At 45.6% G+C, this 23,082-nt stretch overlaps 2 protein-coding genes across 3 annotated transcripts in view; one reads left to right on the top strand and one right to left on the bottom strand.

The window, feature by feature from the left end:
- Positions 1-488: 488 nt before the first annotated feature.
- On the top strand, positions 489-5,686 carry CD8A (CD8a molecule). 2 transcript variants are annotated; one of them, XM_039252649.1, is made up of 6 exons: positions 489-642; positions 731-1,096; positions 1,687-1,812; positions 2,041-2,151; positions 2,808-2,838; positions 5,552-5,686. In XM_039252649.1, exons 1-6 carry the CDS (start codon positions 594-596, stop codon positions 5,601-5,603), a joined length of 735 nt encoding a protein of 244 aa, XP_039108580.1. In that variant the 5' UTR covers positions 489-593; the 3' UTR covers positions 5,604-5,686. The 2 variants fall into 2 exon arrangements, with proteins under 2 accessions (XP_039108580.1, XP_039108581.1); XM_039252650.1 differs by having other exon boundaries at positions 495-642; positions 1,705-1,812.
- An 8,954-nt stretch (positions 5,687-14,640) lies between these two features.
- RMND5A (required for meiotic nuclear division 5 homolog A) overlaps positions 14,641-23,082 on the bottom strand; it is a 63,255-nt gene continuing 54,813 nt past the window's right edge. Inside the window, exons 7-10 of the mRNA XM_039252631.1 lie at positions 22,216-22,318; positions 20,182-20,336; positions 18,965-19,052; positions 14,641-18,485 (exon numbers count right to left, since the gene is read on the bottom strand). Coding sequence (XP_039108562.1) covers positions 18,989-19,052; positions 20,182-20,336; positions 22,216-22,318 — 322 coding nt within the window. The 3' untranslated portion in view covers positions 14,641-18,485; positions 18,965-18,988. The remainder of the gene's footprint in view (positions 18,486-18,964; positions 19,053-20,181; positions 20,337-22,215; positions 22,319-23,082) is intronic.

The raw sequence follows: 23,082 nt of genomic DNA, 5'->3' as shown, positions 1-23,082 counted from the left end.
GGAGAAATCCCCCAGGGTGTGGTCAGCAGGTGGCCACCAGTCCCACACAGAGGTGAGTGGCTGCTGCCCCGTGGTAGTCTCCTTCCGGCCGAACACCCAGAGTACCCAGCCCAGAGAAGCGAGCAGACCAGCAACGCCGCCCCCTCCTCAACCCTCAGTGCCCATCTTTCTAGAGACACTCGGAGTGGCTACAAAGGCAGTGGACGTGTGTGCTCTGCTTTCCTGCTCACCCTCACCCTCAGCTCTTGCAACTCTATCCTCTGTCTCTGTCGCCCCCACAAGAGAGCCCTTTCCAAATTTCATTTGCAAGCCTTTTTCTCCATCCTCAAACCCACAGCTCTCCACTGCCCCCCGCTGCCCCGTAAAATCTACTTGGACGGCCCATCTAGATCATGGACCCCAGCCCCCTCACCGGGCTGGAAGGTGGCAACCTCGAAAAACAGGGCGACTCTCCTCGGTGGGGCTTCGGGTGACATCACATCCTCCGAACGCGAAACCGGGCTGCTTGGCCGGCCGAAGGGCGCACCTTACCCCTTCCGGGTCCCACCAGCTCCTGCGCGCGTCCGCCCGTGTCGCGCAGCGCCGAGCGGGACATGGCCTCTCGGGTGACCGCCCAGCTCCTGCCGCTGGCCCTGCTGCTTCGTGAGTTGGCGACCCTCGGGGAGGGGAGGGCGGGGCAGGCGCGGGGCGCGGGGCTCCCGGCTCAGCGTGGACGCCTTGCCACCCGCAGAGGCCGCCGCAGCCGTCGGGCCCAGCCGGTTCCGCGTGTCGCCCCAGAAGGTGGACGGCAAGCTCGGCCATCGGGTGGAGCTGCGGTGCGAGGTGCTGCTAACCAGCGCGACGCCGGGCTGCACCTGGCTCTTCCAGAAGAACGAACCTGCCGCCCGCCCCGTCTTCCTCGCGTACATCTCCCCAAACCGGTTCAGGTTGGCCGACGGGCTGGACTCCACACGGATCTCGGGCAAACGGGTTCAGGACACCCTCTACAGCCTCACCCTGAACAGTTTCCGCAAGGAGGATGAAGGCTACTATTTCTGCTCAGTCTTGAGCAACTCCGTTCTGTACTTCAGCGCCTTCATACCGGTCTTCCTGCCAGGTCCGAGCGCTCGGGGCGCGACACCCCCTCGGTGTGGGTTTAGGGCATCTCTCGGAACCAGTTTTCATACGAAAGCCCTGCTTTCGAGACTCTTAGAGCCCTTGTGTGTGTGTAGCGAGGGCCGGGAGGGGGCCTACTTAATACTGCTCCCATTTCACAGACGGGGAACCTGAGGCTAAGGTGCGGCTGGGTCGAGACTGAAGGGTGGCTTCTTAGGTCCGGCCGATTTGGGCTCGAGTCCGGGTGCTTGTCGGCTTCTAGGTAGTTACTTAAATTCTGTGAGCCTGTGTTTGCTGGTCAGCGACCAGCGGGTATCAACCGGAGCCCGCAAGCTTGCAGGTTGAGCCCTGGAGAGAGGCTGGGTGCCCGGGAGCGGGCTCCTGCGTTCCCGTCCGAGGCGCCGGGTGCTCTGGTCGGGACTCGGCCGGGTACCGCGCGCGCGGCAAAGGGGCGAACCCTCGAAGTCCCCAGTCGGTCTCCCCGCCTTGAGGGTAGAGATCGGCGCGCGCGGAGGAGGCGCCCTCTGGGGCAGAGGCGCGCTGGGCAGTGGAGTGGGTTAGGGTAGATGTCCCGGGTCCGACGCCAGCTAGGCTCTGTTTCTCCCGCAGTCAAGCCCACCACTACGCCCGCGCCGCGACCACCCACGCCGGCGCCCACCAACGCGTCGCAGGTGTCTCTGAGCCCGGGGACGTGCCAGCCTGCGGCGGGCAGCACAGGTGAGACAGGCGCAAGGTCCCGGGGCGGGAAATGGCCCAAGGGGCGGTGCGGACCGCAGGGAGAGCCCCTGCTAAGGGCCAGCCCTGATCCTGGATGGAGGTAGAGACGAAAGCTGTCCAAGTGGTGGGGAAACGGAGACCCGGACACGAGAGACAGTCCCAAGCTGGTGGTATGGGTTGGAGGATCCTCGGCCAGCTCCTAAATGTCGGCGTCTTCGGTGTCTTCAGTGGAAACAAGTGGGCTGGACTTCGCCTGTGACATCTACATCTGGGCACCTCTGGCTGGGACCTGCGCCTTCCTTCTCCTGTCACTGGTCATCACCGTCATCTGCAACCACAGTAAGTCCTAGGGAAGCGCGCAGCTCTGGGAAGCGGTCTGCTCCACCCCCTTCTGTGGCGCGGCTTGCTCCAGGCAGCCCTTGCCCCGAAGATGGGATGGAGATTTCTGGGACTCCGAGATGCACTGTTGGGTTAGGCTTAGCCCATTTCTTTCCTGGAGACAGAACTCGAGAAAGTCCCTTCTCTCTCCTCTTTCCACTCTCCGGGACATTTCCCCGAAGATAGAGCCCTTATCCCAGGGGCCGCAGCTGTGGTGAGTTTCATTGGCCAAGGACGTTGGGAGCTAAGCACACAGGTCCTGGCTTATCACAGATGCCGGTGGGGGGTGGGGGTGGGGACTGCCACAGTGGCCCTGGGACCAGTGCCTAGGAAGGCTGGGTCAAAACCATGACGGGTTGGGATTTACCCTTAGCCACCTCCTCGTGAATCCCCTACTACTTTGGGACCCACCGTGGGAGACTGTACTAATCCATCTTAACCCACATCTGTATTTGCAATGCTTTTTAAAATTGATCAGAAGAGGGATGGAAAAGAAGCCCTTACTTGGCTCTCAAGAGTTATGATCCTAAAGAAATAGGAAAAGGGAAGGAGGAACTCTATCTGGGGACTATTGATGGAGGGGGTCAGTCACTTTACCCCTTCTTTTTCTTATCCAGGGAACCGAAGACGTGTTTGCAAATGTCCCAGGTGAGTCTTTTGTAATCTCTGGGCCTAACACTGTGCACAGGTCCTGGCTTTCCAAGCAGCAGTTGGTGGGAACCCTTCCCAGAGAGAGGCCATAGCTGTGGAATTCTGGGGGCAGGAATCAGGATAGTTCTTGAGCAAAGAGAGGCACAAGGCTGGCAATGTGGGAGAAATGGGGACACAGGTTAGGCTGACGGGGAGAGCGGTGTGACTCCATCTTATTTGGCCTAGCACCAAAATCCCATCTGAAGGATTCCCCCAATGAGTCCTAGCTTCTCAAAAGACCTGAGGTCTTTTCATCTGGATGACTCCAGCTGGCTTTTATTGTTTCCTTAAGAACACCTTTCTTCCCACTTGCTTGTTCTTGATTTTTGAGTCTAGTATTTTGAGAGAGAGCCAATCTTTTATCAGGGAACCAAATAAACAATGGCCTAGGTTCCTAATTTCCCTGTGCCAATGCAGGGCCTTGATTTATGGCCAAGGACTGGAATGGAAGAGAAGGGAACCAGAGGCAGGGGCAGTTAACTATCTGGCAGCTCAAGCGACTCCCTGATCCAATTCCAGGCCATGATCATTCTGAAATGATCAGGAAAAAGAACAAAAACAAAGACCAGTGTCTGGAAGAGAGGTCTCCATTTCCTCTGTCCTTTGAACGTAGGCTGAGGCAGCCCTGTGTCAACATCTAATTGGCACCACTGGAGCCTCCACTCAGGATCTCTCTGATCCACATAGCAACCCCATGTGAGAGATACCACAGTCTCATCTCAGAGATTAGCGGCTCAGCTCAAGAAACCTACCAAAGATGGCAGAGAATGATGACACTCAGATTATCAATAATAAAGCACTTGATAAAAGCCCGCAGAGTCCCAGTTACTAGCCATATATATATATTTATTTATTTATTTATATTTATATATTATTATTTATAAATTTATATATTATTTATATATTAAATATATATAAATATATATATTTAAATTTCAAGTTTCATAACAATCTTTCAAGTAGTTACCATGACCACCATTTTTCAGATGAGGAAATTAACGGTTAGGACATTTAGTGACTTGTCCAAGGCCATACTGCCAGCAAATAGCAGAGCTGCAACTTCTATCCAAAATTCAGTCTCCTTCCTGCGATTGGGGGTTTGGGGGATGGGGTTGCTTAAGAATAACATATAAGAATTAAATTCACTGGTTTTTTTCAGTAGATAAAAATATTTCAAGGTATTTATTTATTTTGAGAGAGATTGAGCGTGCACGCGTGTGCATGCGTGTGCGCACACATCCACACACACACACACACACACACACACAAGCTGGGGAGGGGCAGAGGTTCAAAGAGACAGAATCCCAAGCAGGCTTTGCACCATCAGCGCAGAGTTCGATGTGGGGCTCGAACTCACCAACTGTGAGATCATGACCTAAGTGGAGATCAAGACTCTGACACTTAACTGGCTGAGCCACTAATTTTTGAGGCACCCCCAAAATATTTCAAGTTTTATTCCTAGAGTTTGCATTTCACACTCCTTGATATTTCTCTGCAGGAATCCAACCTCACTATCTCATATATCATTTTATATATGATATATATATGATATATAATAATGACATATATATCATCATTTCAACAATAGAAATATAAGGAATTTCCAATGCCTGTTTTAAATGCTGTAACAAGGGGATAAAGACCCTTTAAAAACAGAGAAAGATATTTAGCACTTTCAAGTTCTTGGGGTGCAGTTGGGAGCTTTTGGAGGAGAATCATCCCTTATCTCTATCTTTTCTGAAAATTCTCATTTTGAAACGAACTGAGAGGGGCACTTGGTGGCTCAGTCTGCTAAAGGCCGACTCTTGATTTCGGCTCAGGTCATGATCTCATGGTTTGTGATTTGGAGCCCCACATCAGGCTCTGCACTGACAGTGCAGACTCTACTTGGGATTCTCTCTCTCTCTCTCTCTGCCTCTCCCATGCACTCTTTCTCTCAAAATAAATAAACTTAAAAAAAAAAAAAGGAACTGAGAACAAAACTCCACCCTAGAATGCAAAGCTATACTGAGTAAGCACATCTGAGGGATCCGCATGCCTGAGCTAACATATCTAGTGACAACTGAGGACAGCTCAGCTTCCACAGAGACGTTTGGGAGGAGTGCATAGACATGACACATGATGCATCAGCCCATATAGGAGGCACAAGCCCAGTACTGAATTAACACATTTTTTTGTGACATCAAATGTGGGTTTTCTGTGTGAGATAAATTAGCTCTGCTTGGCTGATGGTGGTGGTTTGCTCACAACCTCCCCTAACCCTGTGATCCTCCCAGGGGCTAAGAATCCGGTCAACTGATGATGTGGATTATCAGCCTCCCTCTGTCACCTCCATGGGTACCCTGGCAAAGGCTCCAAGAGCTAGACTAACTGGGTTCAGACGCTGGCTCCACCGTGTCCTAGATATGTGACCTTGGGCAGGTTCTCCGATCTCTCTCGTTCCCAGTGCCCCCCACCCCTCAGGTTGCTGTGACAGCAGGATGGCAGATGCATGGCACTTGACAGGGTTGCTGACATCACTCACCCAGCCCCATGCTGCTGTTCCAGGGACAAGTTCTCAGACCCTGTAGGGGCCAGGAGGCTGGGGAGGGTGGAGAGACATGGATGGATGCTGCATCACGCTGTGGGGGCTCTTGCTGCAATAATGGTCGGTCGCCTGTCTTTCTTTCAGGCCCGTGGTCAGACCAGCAGGCAAGCCTAGCCCTTCAGAGAGATATGTCTAACATGGAGATGGGCCCCGTGCGACAGCCGCTACAAGACCAAATAAAACTCTCTTTATGAGGACAGTAACAGTCCTTCCCTTTCAGTTTTTCCAGCTTCCTTCTTTATGTATCTATTCTCATTATTATTTACATGGGGGTGGGGTGGAAAGATGACTTTATGTATTTTCCTTAGGTGACACAAAAAAAGACTGTGTCTACAGTACACCACAAGGGTTGTGATACCATTGTGTGCACGCACTGGGGTAAAGGCTGGGCAAGCCAGAGCTACTGCGAGCCATGTTCTCAGAATCCGGTGGTTAGAGCTGGTGGGGGAGGGAGGACTTAGCACAGCTCAGCTCAAACATCTTCAGTTGACATCCAGGGATGGGGGGCAGCTTGATCAAAGTCACAGCAAATTTCAGGGCTCTTACTCCAACCATTCAGGTCTTTCGTCTGGAGGCCTCTCAGCATGGGGTGCTGTGTCTCAAACCTCAAGGGCACAAATTATTTCTTGAGCACCAGTGATAGACCCACAGCCCCAAAGAGGTAATGGAATAAGAGAGCTCCTGCCTTTCAGAGTTCGATAATGCAGTTGAATAGTATCCGACTTTTTAAAATCATGAAGTGTGAAACTGTATGGAGTAGGAATTGCTGAAGTAAAATGGAAAGGGTTAACTGAATCCTGGCAAATGAAGAAAATCTCTGTGAAATCTGTAGGGGGCAGGGCAAAATAGCTCACCCAGCCCTTGCATTGCAGCGGGGCCCATGAAGGAGGGACCACTCCTTTCTTTACAAGTGTGATTTGAGCTTCAGCAAGTTGAACGGAGGTCCTCTTGAACCTCTCAGCTTGAGATACTGTATCTGAACATGTCTTGGATCATCGATTTCTTCCAGTTTGTAAAGGCAGTGTTGTTACAGAGCTGCCAGCACAGGCCGTGGCTTCCCCTCCACCTGCCCCCACTACAGATGTAGTCCATGGCAGAACGGACTCTGATCAGGAAGCTAAGAGCCAAATGTGTGCTTTCCATACACAGTTCCTCTCTTATGGATGTGAGCAAGCAGTGAGTGCTCCTGGGAAGGAAAAACGTAGGTAAGGAAATAAGAATCAGCCTTAATTCTTTGTCTCAGGTATAGGCCATTGTTAATATTGTGGTCTACATTCTCCCTGATTATTTTCTATGCATAGATGTGAAATACATACTTTGCGTTTTTAAAACATGGAATTGCACTATGTGTTTATAAGTGGTTTTAATAAACGAACATTTATGGCATACTTTTTAATGACAAAATAGCACTCCATTTTCAAATGTGGCATCTTTTATTTATTTAACTATTACTCAGGATTTAAGTTTCCAGCTTTTCACTACTGTAATAACGCTGCCAAAAGTCTGCACACAATTTTGTTTCTTTAGGATAAAAACTGTAAAATTACTGAGTCAGTCCCTACATTCACTGAGCACTCCCCTATTTTCACATCAGTTAAAACTGGTGTGCCTCCCCTCACACACTGTTGGTGGGAATGTAAACTGGTACAGCCCCTCTGGAAAACAGTGTGGAGGTTCCTAAGGAAACTAACAATAGAACTCCCCTATGACCCAGCAATAGCACTGCTAGGAATTTACCCAAGGGATACAGGAATGCTGATGCATAGGAGCACATGGACCCCAATGTTCATAGCAGCACTCTCCACAATAGCTAAAACATGGAAAGAGCCTAAGTGTCCATCAACAGATGAATGGATCAAGAAGATGTGGTTTATCTATACCATGGAATACCACATGGCAATGAGAAACAATGAAATCTGGCCATGTGTAGCAACATGGATGGACCTTGAGGGTGTTATGCTGAGCAAAATAAGTCAGACAGAGAAGGACAAATATCATATGTTTGCACGTATAGGAGGATTAGGAGGAACTTGACGGAGGAACAAGGGGGAGAAGAAGGGGGGAAATGGTGGGGGAAAGGGAGAGAGGCAAACCATGAGAGACTCTTGGATGCTGACAAAAACTGAGGACTGATGGATGTGGGGGGGAGGGAGGATGGGCATGGAGGAGGACACTTGTGGGGATGAGCACTGAGTGTTATGTGGAAACTAATTTGACAATAAACTATTTGTAAAAAAAAAAAAAAAAAAAAAAACCTGGTGTGCCTTGGGGCACCTGGGTGGCTCAGTCGGTTAAGCATCTGACTTTGGCTCAGGTCATGAACTCATGGTTCGTGGGTTTGGGCCCCGAATTGGGTTCTGTGCTGACAGCTCGAAGCCTGGAGCCTGCTTTGGGTTCTGTGTCTCCCTCTCTGCTCCTCCCCCACTCGTGTTCTCTCTCTCTCAAAAATAGGGAAATAATCTTTTAAAAAACTGATTAGTGCTTTCTTGCATCACCTTGTCTCTTTTTCTTTTGTGGTAACAGATGAACTGATATTTCTCTCATAAGAAAGCATAAAACCTTCAGACTGTGGCTGAGGTAAAATATACTGCTGAAAAGTACCCAAATACCAAGTGTACAGCAGCTCCGAGATATCATTATGTGAACACACTCAACACAGCCAGCACCAGGTCAACAGAGAACTTTCCCTGCCTTCCTGAAACTGCTTTGCGCAACCTTAATTTTTAAACACAAAAATTGTTTTAAGGAACACAAATCAAGAAGAAAAAGTGCCCCAAATGTGAAAAGCAGTTGAAGATTCCCATTCGAAACATCCCGTAAGACAAAGTTCTTCCCTCCCCAAGTAGAGCCAGCTGGCCAGAACCAGACTCCACCCCAGGCACTGAGACACAGCTCAGGACTGGCTCCAGGCTCAGAGCTGCCTATGGAAGCTGTCCCTGGGTCCCCTGAAAAGGGTGACAAGGAGCATCCAGCCTCCTCATGGGAGAACGTGAGAGGCTGGCTGTGGAGGGCCAATGTCACGAAAAGGGCTTTCTCTCTTCCACTTGCAGCTGAGGTAAGGAGCAGCTGGGAAGCCACACTGGGGAGGCTCCAGAGAGGGTTCAAGACTTACTGATTTTTTTTCATACCCCCTAAAAGGAGTTTCACTTACCACAACTAAGATGGTAAACACTACTTTGGGTCTTAGAAGTCTCAAGATAGGAAAAGGTATGCATTCGAGTTGGCGCTTAGGACCGGAGAGAAAGTAGAAAAATAATCTGCAGGCTGAGGCCTTGAGCATGTTCAAGGGCGGGCTGCGAATTTAGGCTCAGGGCTCTCTGGCGACCACAATGTCCTGCCATTCATCCTGCACAGGTACAAGGAGCACCTGATGGTTCAAAGCTGGCAGCCTCAGGTCCAGATCATAGTTTGCTTACCAAGGTCTAGCCTGAAGCATTGGTTCCAAAATTCCCTCAGGGGGACGATGCCCACAAAGCATTCTTTGGACCCTGAAAAACAGAAAGTAGAGAAATAACTTCTCTTTTATGCAGTTAACTTGGTAACAGTTGGCTGGAAACCAGCTTCAAGGTGGTTCATTTAACATTTATTCACTCAACAAAAATATACCCCATTGGCAGAAGGAAAAAAGTCAGAGAACTTTGTCATTTCTTTCTCCGGTTGTGACACTGCTCTTCAGAGATCCCACCCCTACACTTGAGCATCCCCCATGACTCTTCAACCACTGGGACGGGGAGAAGTCTCTCTTTTTCACCAGTAAGAACTCCCCCTTCCTCCAGCCCCGGGGCTGGTGTGCAAATACTTCCCCACACACGGTTTTGTGACCACCACGGGAAGGTACCACCTAAGCTGCTCCTAAAAGCAGGCTTGAGCTATGTTTCTCCACCAAAGGGAGTTGAAGGAGGCCATGACTGCCTTAGATTAAGTTAAATGCAGAGACTGTGAAGGCAGCTTCCTGGCTCTGCCTACTTCATGTGTTCTCTAGCAAGCGCTTATGGCCTCAAAACCTTGGTCTCCCCACTTGTAAAACAGGGGTAATGACAGCCTCTACCTCAAAGGTTGTTGGGAGGGGTATAGGAGTTCAAATGTATTTTTAAGCTCCTGGAACATAGTAACAAAATGTATTCGAAAAACAAATGTACTGCATTTTTCAAACCCGGTGTAGTACCTATTATACTCTGAATGCAGCCACCTGTCCGATTCTCCCAATTCCCAGTCTCAGAAAGGGGCACACAGTAACCACTTCTGACAGATACACATTTATGTACGTACCCAGGGATCTCAGCATCCCAGTGCTAGGGAGGACAGCCCTTCCTGCGCAGCTCACCTCAGGAGAGCTCACTCCCAGATACACTGAGCCTTCACACTGTCATTGAAGCTCCCCTCAGCCTCACATCCTGAGTGCCACCCCCTGCACACACCCCCACCCCCACACTGTAAGAGAGCTCTACTGTCCTTAGATAACGTCAGCAGACCAGAAAGAGCCTGTGCTCTACCATTTTGTCATCTTGGCACCTACTGAAACCCCACCGCTTTGGGCAACCTCACTTTTGCAGGCCAGTTACTAATTATTTTCTGCTCTCCCTTAGGTGGTTGTGATCTGCAGATGTCACTTGTTCTTATGTTTTATTGACTGAAATAAAATATTAGCTACCAGTTATTTAGCACTCACCATTGGCCCGGTATCTCATTTGAACCTCATCAGAACAACGAAGTAGGAACTTTTACCGTTCTTCTTACAGATGAGAAAACTAAGGCAACCGCACAGGAAGTTTGGATCATTTGCTCAAGATCACCCTAGAACTTGGTAGGATCAAGGTTTGAACTCAGGTCTAATCCTGTAGCCCAAACTCTTACCTACTGTGCTATACTGAGTCTCTTATCATCTGCTTTTTTAATAGTTATTTATTTTTGAGAGAGAGAGACAAAGAGAGACAGAGAGAGACAGAGAGCTGCAGAGGGGCAGAGAGAGACACAGAAGCTGAAGCAGGCTCCAGGCTCTGAGCTGTCAGCACAGAGCCCAATGCGAGGCTCAAACCCACAAACCATGAGATCATGACCTGAATCCAAGTCAGATGCTCAACTGACTGAGCTACCCTGGTGCCCCCCCACCCCTTTTCTTCTTAACTCTACTATAGTTAACACACAGTGTTAGTTTCGGGTGTACAACATAGTGATTTGGCAACTCAATACACTACACTATGCCACCACAAGTGTAGCTATCATCTGTCACCATATAATGTTTTAACAATATCATTGACTATATTCCCTGCATTGTTTTTAATTTTAAAATTAGGTGAATAAAACATTTACAAGTTCTCTAAAGCTCTCTGTAAGCACCCCAAACCAATGTGGTTTTTTTTTCCCACTTATGCTGCCCAAGGTAGAAAACGAAGGTCACCACCTGCTCTGAAATCAAATGGGAAAGAGTATGTTCTAGAATAAGAGTAGAGCAGGGATCCTGTCTGACGTGAGAGTGAGGGCTCTGCTTCTAAAATATCAAGAGGGGCCAAGAAATGCAGCTCACAGCGATGGCTCAGGGGTAGCTAACTCTTCATTTGTCTAATATCTTAGTGCAGGTGAAGTCTGCACCGACTGCTGGTGATGGTTTAGTCCTTTATGTGAATGAAATGGCCCTTGTTTCCTGGCTAAGATGCAGAGTGCAGGGTGGTAGAGATCGCAGGTTGCTTTCCTAGTGATCATTCTCCCTTTCTTCCTTACCAGCAGAACCCTTATGGTATTACAGTTGGTGACGTGCCCAGACATTTCCCAGACTTGCTTGCAGCTGAGTGTGGCTAGTAAGTCATTGGCTGAGCTTGCAGGAGACTCTTCAAAGGGGCTGACTTAACTGCTAGCTTCTTTTCCCACCCCCTCCCTCCTCCTTCCTGCCTAGAACAGTTATATGTCTAACAAAGAGGTGAAACTGAGGCCACACATTAAGGTTGTGAAGGACAGGAGCCTGGGCCCCTGAAGGCATGAAGCCACCATATAAACCCTAGACTGTCTACTCCTCACATGCCACTCAGTGGTACACACTAGTCAAGTCAAAGGCCATCCACCCAAATTTCCTGAACTACTTCTCAAAGCTTTTGTGACAATTTAATAATTTTCTGTGCAATTCCTCTTTAGGACTAATTGAGTAGCTCACTAATCTAAAATCACCAAAAAGCAACAGGGCCTTAAGAATGAAAGGAAACCAAAAATGCCTTTCTAACCTGTTCAGAAACTCCCAAAATGATTAGTCTTGAACACTGACAAATAACAAGTTTCCTTTTAAAGAACACTTTTCATTTAGAGGGGAAACATCAAAGTCCTTTCCTTGAATGGCGGCCCTTGCACGGTGGCTGAATGCAGTCTTCAAAGGGAGTTAAGAAGATCCCTCCTGACTAGAAACTGGCAGAAAATCATACAACCCATGTAGTGTAGAGACCAATATATGGAGAGTGTGAAGTCAGAAATTCACCCTTCTAGAAAATGTAGATAACAGTAAGAATTGGGAGTACATTTTAGAACACCAGGGCAAGGAAGCCCATCATTTGAGAGAATGCACCATAAACTGGGTCTCTGAATTACAAAAGGGTTTTGAGCGCTAACATTTTATGATAAAAATATTTTGCTGAATTTTCTTCATTATATTTCACACTCGTACATTATCTTAGTCTTCACTGAGGAGAGACCAAGTTTGTCTTGTTCACCATTCTATTCCCAGCACCTCACTTTAATTGCCTACTGTACTGGCCTCCCCTGATCTAACCTCATCCCCTCCCCAGCTGCCTTTCATCCTGCTGTAGCCAGATTGGGCCTTAAAAATATACAACTGACGGGGTATGTGGATGGCTCAGTTGATTAAGCATCTGACTCTTGATTCCGGCTCAGGTCATGGTCTCATGGTCTGAGATTGAGCCCTGTGTTAAGGCTCCAGACAGAGCCTGCTTGGGATTCTCTCCCTCTCTGCCCATCTCCCACCCATGTGCAGATGCTCTCTCTCTCAAAATAAGTGAACATTAAAAAAATACACAACTTACCACATCTCTCCCTTCTCATCCCTTCCATTGTCCTCCAGTATGTAAGTCACTGGTGCGAATTAACCTCACTATGAGGGCTTTGGGGCTCTACCTACCAGCAGTCCCTAAGCTGCAGGAGAGCAAGGCCTCTGTGTTCTCTCAATGCCTGGCACTTAAAAAAAAAAAAAAAAAAAAAATCCCATGCTGAATGACTGAAGGTGCCATATCATTGTATGTTAGATGTTTTCTGCATTTAACATACATACATCTGTTTGAGTTATTAAACAAAAGGATTCTATTGCACAAGCCAGTATCTAGCACGAAACACTGGCTTTCCCAAGGAAACTCAAAATTCTGTCACATAGGAGCTCATGTCTAGGCAGTACTTAAAAGGTTTAGGTATGTTACATTTGTTAGCATAGAAGATTCACAGGAGTGTTAAGAAACACCCCACTACAAGGAGAAGTCTTGGAAAAGGTTTTTTTTTTTTTTTTTTTTTTTAAGAATGAGTATAACACTACTGTCATTCATACACATATTGACAGATTTCAAAGTAGCTTTGTGAGTGGATCATTCTATCATTGTCCCTTAACGCACGGTTTATAAAAAACTGTGGATCTCGACCCATTAGCAGGTCATAAAATCAACTTAGAGACTTGGTGAACATTAATAAATCGAAAGTATCAGTGTTCCACACTTCAGAAGCATTCGTTTTGCAAAACTTGTTTCAGAACTATAAACTTTGTGTGTATACAGGGTTCTGAGATTTCCTTACTGGCTGCCACAAAACAAAGTGTGTCTGTCCTCTGTGAGAGGGTGAGGGCCACCAAGCTACTGTTGGGTCTAAGGGTAGGTTTCCAGTCTCTATCTTGCCATTACAAAAATCCACTGTTTTCCATCTTTGGTGAGCATCCTTGCCCATTTTAGTGGGTAGGGGATGGGAAATGTATTTTGCCATGCTGCAAATACAACACTCCTTTCAACTACCTGGGTGCTTAAAGAAATACACTGATTTTTAAAATAACTATACTAAAAAACAGAGTTCAAAACACACTAAACTGAGTCTTTCTTGAGGACTCAGGTCTTAGTCATCAAAAAAAGGGTAAATTTTGTCCAGTGGGTGTGATCCTTACTTTGGAAAAGAGGGAGCATCCGAGAGGCGCCTCATTAGGGAAGCCAGTTTTCTCACGAGCATGTAGATTCTGATTCAGTAGATCTGGGCTGAAGCCTGAGATTTCGCCTTTCTCACAAGCTCTCAGGTGATGCTGATGCTGCTACAGACTCCACTTTTGAGTCCTAGGGAGCCCCATGTGCTGCAGGGATAGGCAGTGAGATCTATGGCAGGCCAGCCAGGCCTCACCTATATACCACCTGGGCCACTAGCTCCAAATGCAATGGGGTGGGACCCAAGCGAGGTCCCACACTTGTTACCAAGTACAAAACACTCTAAAATCTCCCATAAGAATGAGTCTTTAAAAATACACAAAAGCAGCACTCAGAGATTCTTGGGCTCCACCACCTTAGCTTGTCACTGACCAGGACAGACGACTGAGCCTGCTTCTCCCTGGCAATGCTGACTGTGCATGCCCGACTCCACTGGCTGCCCGAGTACGGCTGTCCCAGGGCTCCTCTTCCAGGTCACATGCGACCACTCCTGCCAAAGGGTCCCGGCTATGCACAGGGTGCAGGAGTCCGCAATCACTGATGTGAGCCTGTCCTAGGAACTGGGGATAGTGCCCGGCCACTTCGTCTTCTTACACCGCTAGTGGCACACAACAGGATGGGATGGAGACAGACAGACTTTCTTAAATTCTCTGCATGCAGGCCCTTAGCAAACGCAGGCAGCAATGTCCTCTTCTTACAACTGACGCCTCCATGCTCCCCCACCCCCGTACCTCTGTCACCTGTCACATTTATACAGACGGGTTCCACAAAAACACTTTTTAAATGTGCATTTCTTTAATTTTTAAAAATATACACAGGAGAAGCCATGTGTTTTACATAGGAATACACGCATTAACAAAGCATTTGTTATAGTTTTCCAAAACTCTATTATATCAGTCTGAAATTTATAAATTAAGTATAGCAGAACTTTTAAAGTCAAAATGAAATCCCTGAAACTACTTGATATGGTGACTTTTTCCAAAACCAAATGAACAGAGAATATGAATATGGTTTGTGTTAAATAAGGTTTATTGTTAGCTTTATTGCCTATAGTCTATAAGATGCAACTTTATTGTGCCTTTGCAAACAGGATACATTTCTTAAAAAACTGATCAAAATTTTCCATACATATAGCTCTATATGATAGATTACAGTGCAACACTATTTTTGTTACATAATTATAGAAATACTATAGAACCCAAGAGCACAGCGTAAGCAAAAGAAATACAATCCTGAGCCATCTGAACAAGATGATTTTTAATGAATCCTTTTAGTGTAAGTTTAGAAAACACGGAGGAAGAGGAGGAGGAGGAAGAGGAGAAAAAATAAGGTACATGCACACTGCAGTCATGAGCAAAATACATTAAATACCTGTTCCTTGCTAGACACAGGTGGGGGGTAATGGTGAATTTCAGACACATGCATACACACTCACACTCCCACCTACTCCTGCTTCCCTCCCATCCCCAGTACATTCACTCCCACCCCTTCCCCAAAGAAAAGATCAGGCACTAAATCCTAGTGAACCCCACATCTGCCTTGCTGGAGAACGTGAAGGGACTGCTAAAATAAGAGTAGAAAGCCTCACCCACAACATGAAACAAAGCATGTGCCGTAAGCCCATTCCAGCTGCTTTTGCCTCTTTGGAAGTATACGAAGCATATGCTCACTACAGTTTACAACTGTAGAGGGAAAGGTCTTGAAAACAAAACTCTTGTTTTCCCCCATCCCCCCGAAGTAAAATCAACAGCGGAAAACTCACCCTAAAACTAACTGCCTCATCTGCTATTAAAATACATTTGTCATTCTATTTTTGGTATCTATTCAATCGTAGTTCATTAAGAACAGTTCATGAAGTTTGTACCTGCTCATGGTAAACACTACCGTACCACATAAAACCCACCACGGCTGGACAGGCTTATGAAGCACCAGACCTTCTACGTGGGTCTTCCTTGCTAACATTCACTCAAGACCACGGCATTCTAGTGTTACCAAGGATAATGTACGTAGAGTTAAGTAACGAAAGGTATTTGGTTTGTGTCTTCACCTTACACATCCTGGTGATGCAATTAACCAAACCATGCCTTCCCTGAAAATAACCTGAGTCAGCTGACTAAGCAAACTGACCAGCTCGACTGTCAGTCCACTAATCAGAGGTTGAGCTGGAAAACCAGAGGGCTAATGCCTACCAGCAGCTTGTCTTGTGCGGATAACCAAGAGTTCTTGGTTTTTGCAGTATCTATCGTCCCAAAGGCTGAACCACTGAGGTGGAAAGAACTCACAGCATCTAGAATACTGAACGAACTACATGGCCTGTGGGACTGCCTGGACAGAAAAGAGGATCCTCATTCCCCACAGGACTTGCTGTGGGTTTTAGTGTCTCTGTGTACATCAGCTGCTATAGAAAAAAAAAAAAAAAATCAAAAGATTAACTCCATAACTTTCTTATTTTCAGTTAAAAGCTCATACACTCACAAAATACTCACACACCCTATGAATATGAGGTGGCTCTTTAACATTTTTAAAATCAAGAGGCACCAATACCCGTTCACTTATGTATTAGAAGTCTCACAGAATCACCACCAAAATGACAGAAATGGCATTTGTGATGATCGCACAAAGGAGAAAAAAGATTGAAAGACACTTAGCCGCTGTACTTCAGGCTGTGCTTGAAAGCACAGACGCTCTGGCTAAATCATATTCTAAGGTTCTAATAAGGTCTTCTTGGTTTCGCATAGTCCCATGGCCTTTGTCCGTGACTGATAAATGGAATGGTCCCTAAAAATTGAGGAAACCACTCTGCAATTCTGTTTCCGGTGTATATTATTATAATTAGTCTGACCAGAAGAACACCCTTGGCTCTGCCATGGCCTTCTGCAAACGGAGGCAGAGTGTGGCGAAGAGCCCCTCCTGCACTGCTGACTAACAGCCGTGCAGTAAGGTCCTGCAGCCACTGGCAAAGGGGTTTCCAGAGCAGAAAGGACCACATGTTGTATTTCAGCATCTTTGGTTAAGGTCTGGCCTTGTCACATCCGCCTCTCCTTCCCATTTAGTCACCAATGTTTTTAAGTGCATGCCTTTAGTTAAAGGTCACAAGACATAATTTTCATGTCAAATCAAGAGTTTCAAATTTCTGGCCCCACCCTGCCCCGTAGGGCCATTAAAGGCCTTACACAGGAAACTGTCAACAGGATTCCCAACACAGGGAGAGGAACAGAGCACTTTGTCCTTAAAAGTGGCCTTAGCCAACTATGTGAAGCGTGTGGCCCCCTAAAATATTTACCACCAGCCTCCAGAGCAACATCTATCTACACTGTACAAATCTTATGTGAAGCCTAAATGTTTCCTAAGTGTTTCAGGTGGAAAGGTGAGAATAAGAGTGGTGAGTAAAGCTAAATCTGGCCTAGTGAGAAAAAAAAAGTAAAAAAGCAAAACAAACAAACAAAAAAACTTCTGGATTTTAATTCAAAGGAAAATACCTGTTTTACATCCTCAGCCAGAGTTGCCTGGAATTCTCTACTTTCTCTTACGGAGTCCAATGAGTTTCTCTCTTCACTTCTTTACCAGAGAGAGGGGAAACTTTAGGGAGGGTTCCAATAGGAAAGCAGAAACTTTACATGGCTGAGGTCCCAGCAGGGCCAAGACTGAAGTTGGACAGAGCAAGCACCGTGCCTGGCTAACCTAACGCTGCCACAGCAGTCACCCGGAAGCCTGACCACACACAGCAGTCGAGCAGGCTTCTCCTGCAGGTACCCCTTTGCTTTAGGCGTGCCCCTGCCCTCCCAGACAGACATTTCAGGACAAACCGCCTGGTCCGGTATGGGCTGGTACACTACTGCAAATGGCGGACACTTCCCAATGAACTCAGCACCAAACCTGTTGTCTCCCTCCCTGCAGAAGAAACCAATCTGCAGTTTAAAACACAAAGTGTCCTGGTCCTCTTTACTTGTGTGTTTTCTTCTTCCTTCATTTTCTCATCAAAGTTTTCCTATATTGACGTTCAGTTCCATGTCAGATGAAATCAAGTTGCAAAACATTTGGTGATTTCCAAAGAACATTCTTCTCACGATGAAGTGACTTAACACGCTTAAGTCAGAAGTATGTCCACAGAAGTCCTTTCCATGTAGTTCGTTCATCATATAGAAAAAGACTCTTACACATGGCTATTTCTGGACAGTGCATTAAACAAAGATACCTCACAAGAGAAAAGGTCATTATCTGTATTCATTAGAATAATATACAGATTCACAGTCAATGAGATGATACACTTTGCAGAAGAGAGGCATTGAACAGTATACTATTCAAATACAAAAACAGCAATAAACATATCCTGCACTACAGAAAATATGCTAACTTCTAACTTTAAGGATTTAAAGTAATGACTCTGGTAACTGCATTTGAGGACTGGAACATGCTTCTTCCCTTCCAGGGACACAATGTTTGATGCTGGTGCACATATATACACACACACACACACACACACAACACTGTGTCTGCAATGATGTATAAAGAAACAGACAGCCAAGTCCTGAAGGCAGATTTCTGAGAATAGGGCTACCAAGAGAGCAAATATTAACTTAAGAACACCTCTAACTTCAGAATTTCATTTTATTGAACACACTTTTAAAACAAGCACCTCTTGGCAATAAAAGCAAAGAAACAATAGTTTCTTCCACTCTGTTCTAGTGGAAGACTTCTCACACCAACCTGCTAAATTCATGATGGAATCAGAAACAGGCAGCCCCCTGGGGCTGCACGCAGAGCTCAAATGCAGGTCTGCTAACTTCTCGGGAAGAGCTGGAGCAGAGGAAAACATCAAAAAGCAAACTGGGAAATCTATCACAGTTTTCTTCCTTAAGCAAAACAAATGCAAATTAGTTTTATAACCACAATTCAGTTTTTCAAACTTTTTCTGAAGAATTTTCATTTAATTTTGTATACATAACAGGAAGTAAAACTTTTTCACAAACATTCTCAAACCTCACAATTATCAAGAAATGACTAAAGTAAAAGCAGGAGAAATATTAAACACATGGCAGGGAGGTTGATTTCTGTTTCTGCTCTTAAAAAGTAAAAAAATCACCATATAATTAAGTACAAAAACCTGCATTGAATGACAACTGCTGGTGTATTTACTTGATCAAAAATGAAGACCAAGAATATAATAAAGCCCTATGATAATATTCATCTGGAGCACTCCCCTCAGTGTGTGTACACTAAAATGTTGGCAAAGTTTCTGGAGCATTAGCTTATATAAACACGGGAGTCCTCAGTTAGCTGCATTAAATGGAACGTTCTCTTCTGAAATGCGCCACAATTCAGTTTCACTTACAAATTGCAAATTAAAGTTATTTCTTCAGAAAAATATCTGTTTGGCATCTCCTGGACTTTGTTCCATTGGACAATATGGACATTTTAATCTAAAGACAAGAAAGAAAACACTGAATCAAGGAACAGGATCAGTACTGCGCATTCGATTTTCCTCTACAGAATGTCAATGTCTTTAACAATTACACACTCTTCCACACACACACAAAAGTCTGCATTTTGTTTTGAAGGTTAACTGTGGTTTCCCTTATTATACCTGTCAAGCTCAGAAGGCTCACAAATAAATACCAATCAAGCCAGATGCTAAACTGAAGGCTTTCCTTCAGTGGAAGTGAGTGAAAACTGTTTTGTAAACAAAGCAAGTTTAAAAACTGCATTTGCGGTTTCAAAAGTAAGCCCAATTCTCCTCCTCCAAAGTTTAGCTTGTGACCATCTTTAAATAAGCTTCAAATGTACTGGTCACACGGTACACTCAAGCGCAGCAAATCCGACACCAGCAGCCAAGCCTAGAAGGCATGCTGCCCACCAAGAAGGGGCCCAGAACCAGCAGGGTCTAGTCACCAGCCATCTGCGCCCCCAGGGTTGCTGAGTGGTCTGGGAAGGATACAAACAGCTTCATTACATGCCAAGACCTTCTTTCAAAAGAAAGACTTCACCATAATGGGTCTCAAATGAACTCCAATGAAAAATGTTCTAACTGCCTAAGCTAGAAATAGGCTTTTGCAATTTTTTTTAAAGTTCGGCTCATTATGGGTATAAAAATAAATGTATATACTCTCCAAATTAGCGATGCCAATTCTACAATTTATGTATCACATGTAGATAAAGTAATTTGCTTTAAAACAATAAAAGTTACATGTTCATTGACAGGGAACTGGTTAAATAAATTATCATACTTCCGTATGGCAGAATACTCTGCAGCTTTAAAAAAGAATGAGGGCTCTTTCGGTAGCATATAGAAGACCTTCAAGATACATCATTAAGTAAAAAAAAGCAAAGTTGAGAACCATACATAGAATGTTACCATTTGTGTAAAGGCAGAGGGGAAAATGACAATGTAGTGCCTCCCCAAAAGGTAAGATCATGCTTATAAATGTAACCACCAAATTCATGAACAAATAAAAAGATTGACCAAAGAAAAGAAAAAAAAAAATCAGATACCACCCTCCAACTAAGATTCAAATGAAATTTTTCTTGGCCAACATTTAAAGAATCACTTACTTGCTACCATTAAACATTTTATTCAGGGCATCTCTTGATATAATATGACCACAGACCAGTTTCATGGGTGGATTGTTATCTGTTGTTTGCTGACGAAGAATGGGACAGGCAAATATAGAGTGATACCAGCACTTTTTACCAAGGTCCACTTCAATCTTAAAAAAAGTAAAAAGGCTCAAGTTATATTTCAGAAAACCATCTCATGTCAATATGTATGCACTGGGAAGCAAAAACAGTTATCAGCCTACCCATCCACATGTAACTTCTTACAGCACTCTTACCTCAAAGACGGGTAGTCTTAGGGATTCAAACGCTAATTCTAATTAATCTTCAAGATTATTTATAACACTACTTTTCAAACCAAATTCTGATGTCTGAGGAGTCAAACAGAAGGCACTGCTCTAGATGCGAAACACTCCTGAAAATTTGTCAGGATGTATACATCCTAAGAGCAAAACCCACAGAAACCCTGTTTTGTAGCACACTTACGTAGGTGGTAAAATTCAGTGTAATAATTCCTTTAAAGGCAGACTAAACAAGGCTTACTTTTATGCAAGCTTCAGACCTGAGTTTCCCATGTTCTGTGCATAATGGTCCAGAGAAACCATCTGAAACAAGAACTTTAAGCTCGAGTTCAGCAAGGCCTCTCACAATCTGGACATGAGAGCCCATGGCAGGTGTATCAGTCATTTCTCTTTACAGGGAACAAAACAAACAAAAGCTCTGAAATCACCTAGCAAGAGGTTGGCACAGTGGACTCCACAAATGTTATTTCTTTTTGTTTTCTTTCTTTCTAAAATGGTTATCAGTATAAAGTCTATTACCCAGACTCTTTCAAGAATGCTGGCAAAGTATAACAGAATAATCCTGAGAAATAATGGCCTCATCATCACCATGCTTTACTACCCCAACACACAGGTGTTAGGTGAATTCAGATGTCAGAGATGCACGTAGCGCAGCTGGGAAACTGCCAGATTCCCGCAGGCACCTTCCTCAGCAAAGCAAGTGAAGGCTCAAGTTCTTTTCACCGTTCAAATGAGCGGCAGTCAAGCAGGGGCGCTGCCTGTATCCTGCCCACACTCAGGACTGGGAATGCACCTGTGCCTTTAATCAAAACAGATCTCTGAGGAGGGGCTGGGGCCGCCAACTGACAGGGTCACCAGCTGGAAGGTGACTGCGAATGAACCTGTGCACAGGTGTGGCAGACAAAATGCGAAGCCAAATGCATATTTAGCCTTTTAGGATCTGTGACACAACCGTGACAGGCATGACAACTGCAGTCCAAGTTTTAGTGCTTCCTGTCAGAGGTCACATGCAATGACCTTTGTCACTCAATATCATAACTACTATGGCAGCAAAACTGGAGTCCCTACTATGTGTTCCATATTATTCTACAATACCAATGTTATCTCTAGTCTTTAACAGCCCCATAAAGAGAAGGATGGTACCCATTTTAGAGATGGGACAACCTACTGCTTAAGAGAAGTTAACAGAGTTGGCAAGTGACTGAGGTGGAGGCCAGTGGACACACAGCACTGGGAGAGCCACTGATGACTGCGCGTGTTCCAGGAACAATCTTTATTTTAGCAGCGATGTGCTTATTTGAATTCAGCACAAACCCATGATTTCATAAATATCAATGCTTAAGGCAAAACTAAATTCAACCAACTGACTCATGCTTTTCTATTTTAAAAGATGGTGCTATGAGCAGTGTGTCGGGGGCACTGCAGAACACACAGCATGCCAGGGCACAGGCCCCACAGACCACATTCACCGCCACTCTTTGTCAAAATTGTATTCGTTTTTTTCTCAGTCAAAATTAAAAACAAAAAACTCCAGTGGCTCCAAAATGTCCTAGCTCCCCATTTCTGTTGTTTTTAATCATGTCTCCACATAATACACAAGAATCCTGGCTGAATGGATACAATAATATTCTCTCGTTAAAAGGCAAAACAGCCATTTTAAACCCTTAGCATCCTCGATTCTTATAATGGCGGGAAAATAAACTAATAACCAACAGAAAGTGGAACTCACAGGTAATTCATCCTTCTGGTTCCAGACTCCAGTGCACTGCCTCTGTTCTATCACAGCTTTGATATTAATTAAAGCTGGCAGCGCCACACAACCTGCTGAGAAACTGGGAGAGCAGAAGAGGACATGTCAGTGCCGGGCCACGTGTCGGACAGCTTGGTCCTAAGAAACGTCAGTTCCCCCAGACTTCATGTGCATGGGTTCCTGGCCACTGGACAGGATGCAATGCCCTCTGCTTTGTTAAATTAATACAAAAAAAAAAAAAAAGGCTCTAAAATTTGCAAAACCACCAGATTCAGTGGGCTCTGCTTATCCATCACTGATGACATCTTGAAACAGCTTCTTGCTCAGTTCCTTCTAGACCAGGATGCCCCTGTCGAGGGCAGAAATGCTCATTCTCAGACCTGGAAGGGCTCACAGTTGTCTCTCAGCAGAGTCCCTCTTCAGGACTGCCATCAGCTGAGGCAAGTCACCTGACCGGGGTCACATCTGATGACTGCTCTGGGTGAGGATACAGAAGCCCAGCTTGTCGCTCCAGTTTGGGGCAGCTTCACAGGCCCATCGTGGCACCAGAGCTCCTCAGGGATGGGCTGAGGCCTCTGATAAGACCACATCGCAGCCCAACTTACCCTCTGTCTAATCCTGCTGCTTTCATTCTGCCACAGGGGTTCATCCTAACAAACTTCCTGCATGTCAATTTCCACTATTTCACACTCGGTTTCCCCAGAGAACCTAACCCCGGCCTGGTGATGCATTATAATGAACTGCCTCCATGTTTCCTATGCTCAGATGGAACGCCCCATGGAAGGCAGAATGTACCTTATTCACCTTTGTAGCTCACACAGTGCCTGGCACAGAGCAGGGGTTCAA

Source organism: Hyaena hyaena, unplaced genomic scaffold (genome assembly GCF_003009895.1).
Source record: "Hyaena hyaena isolate Hyena2069 unplaced genomic scaffold, ASM300989v1 scaffold_421, whole genome shotgun sequence".
In the NCBI taxonomy this organism is placed as follows: Eukaryota; Metazoa; Chordata; class Mammalia; order Carnivora; family Hyaenidae; genus Hyaena; species Hyaena hyaena.
The sequence above is the reverse complement of the archived record's forward strand: the minus strand, read 5'-3'. Positions and strand labels throughout refer to the sequence as shown.

What these genes read in the sequence shown, in the direction of transcription:
- CD8A (XM_039252649.1), top strand. Translation starts at nt 594, where the DNA reads ATGGCCTCTCGGGTGACCGCCCAGCTCCTGCCGCTGGCCCTGCTGCTT. An exon ending in CACCGTCATCTGCAACCACA is followed by an intron (nt 2,152 to 2,807) that starts GTAAGTCCTAGG and finishes TTTCTTATCCAG; the next exon opens with GGAACCGAAGACGTGTTTGC. An exon ending in CGTGTTTGCAAATGTCCCAG is followed by an intron (nt 2,839 to 5,551) that starts GTGAGTCTTTTG and finishes TCTTTCTTTCAG; the next exon opens with GCCCGTGGTCAGACCAGCAG.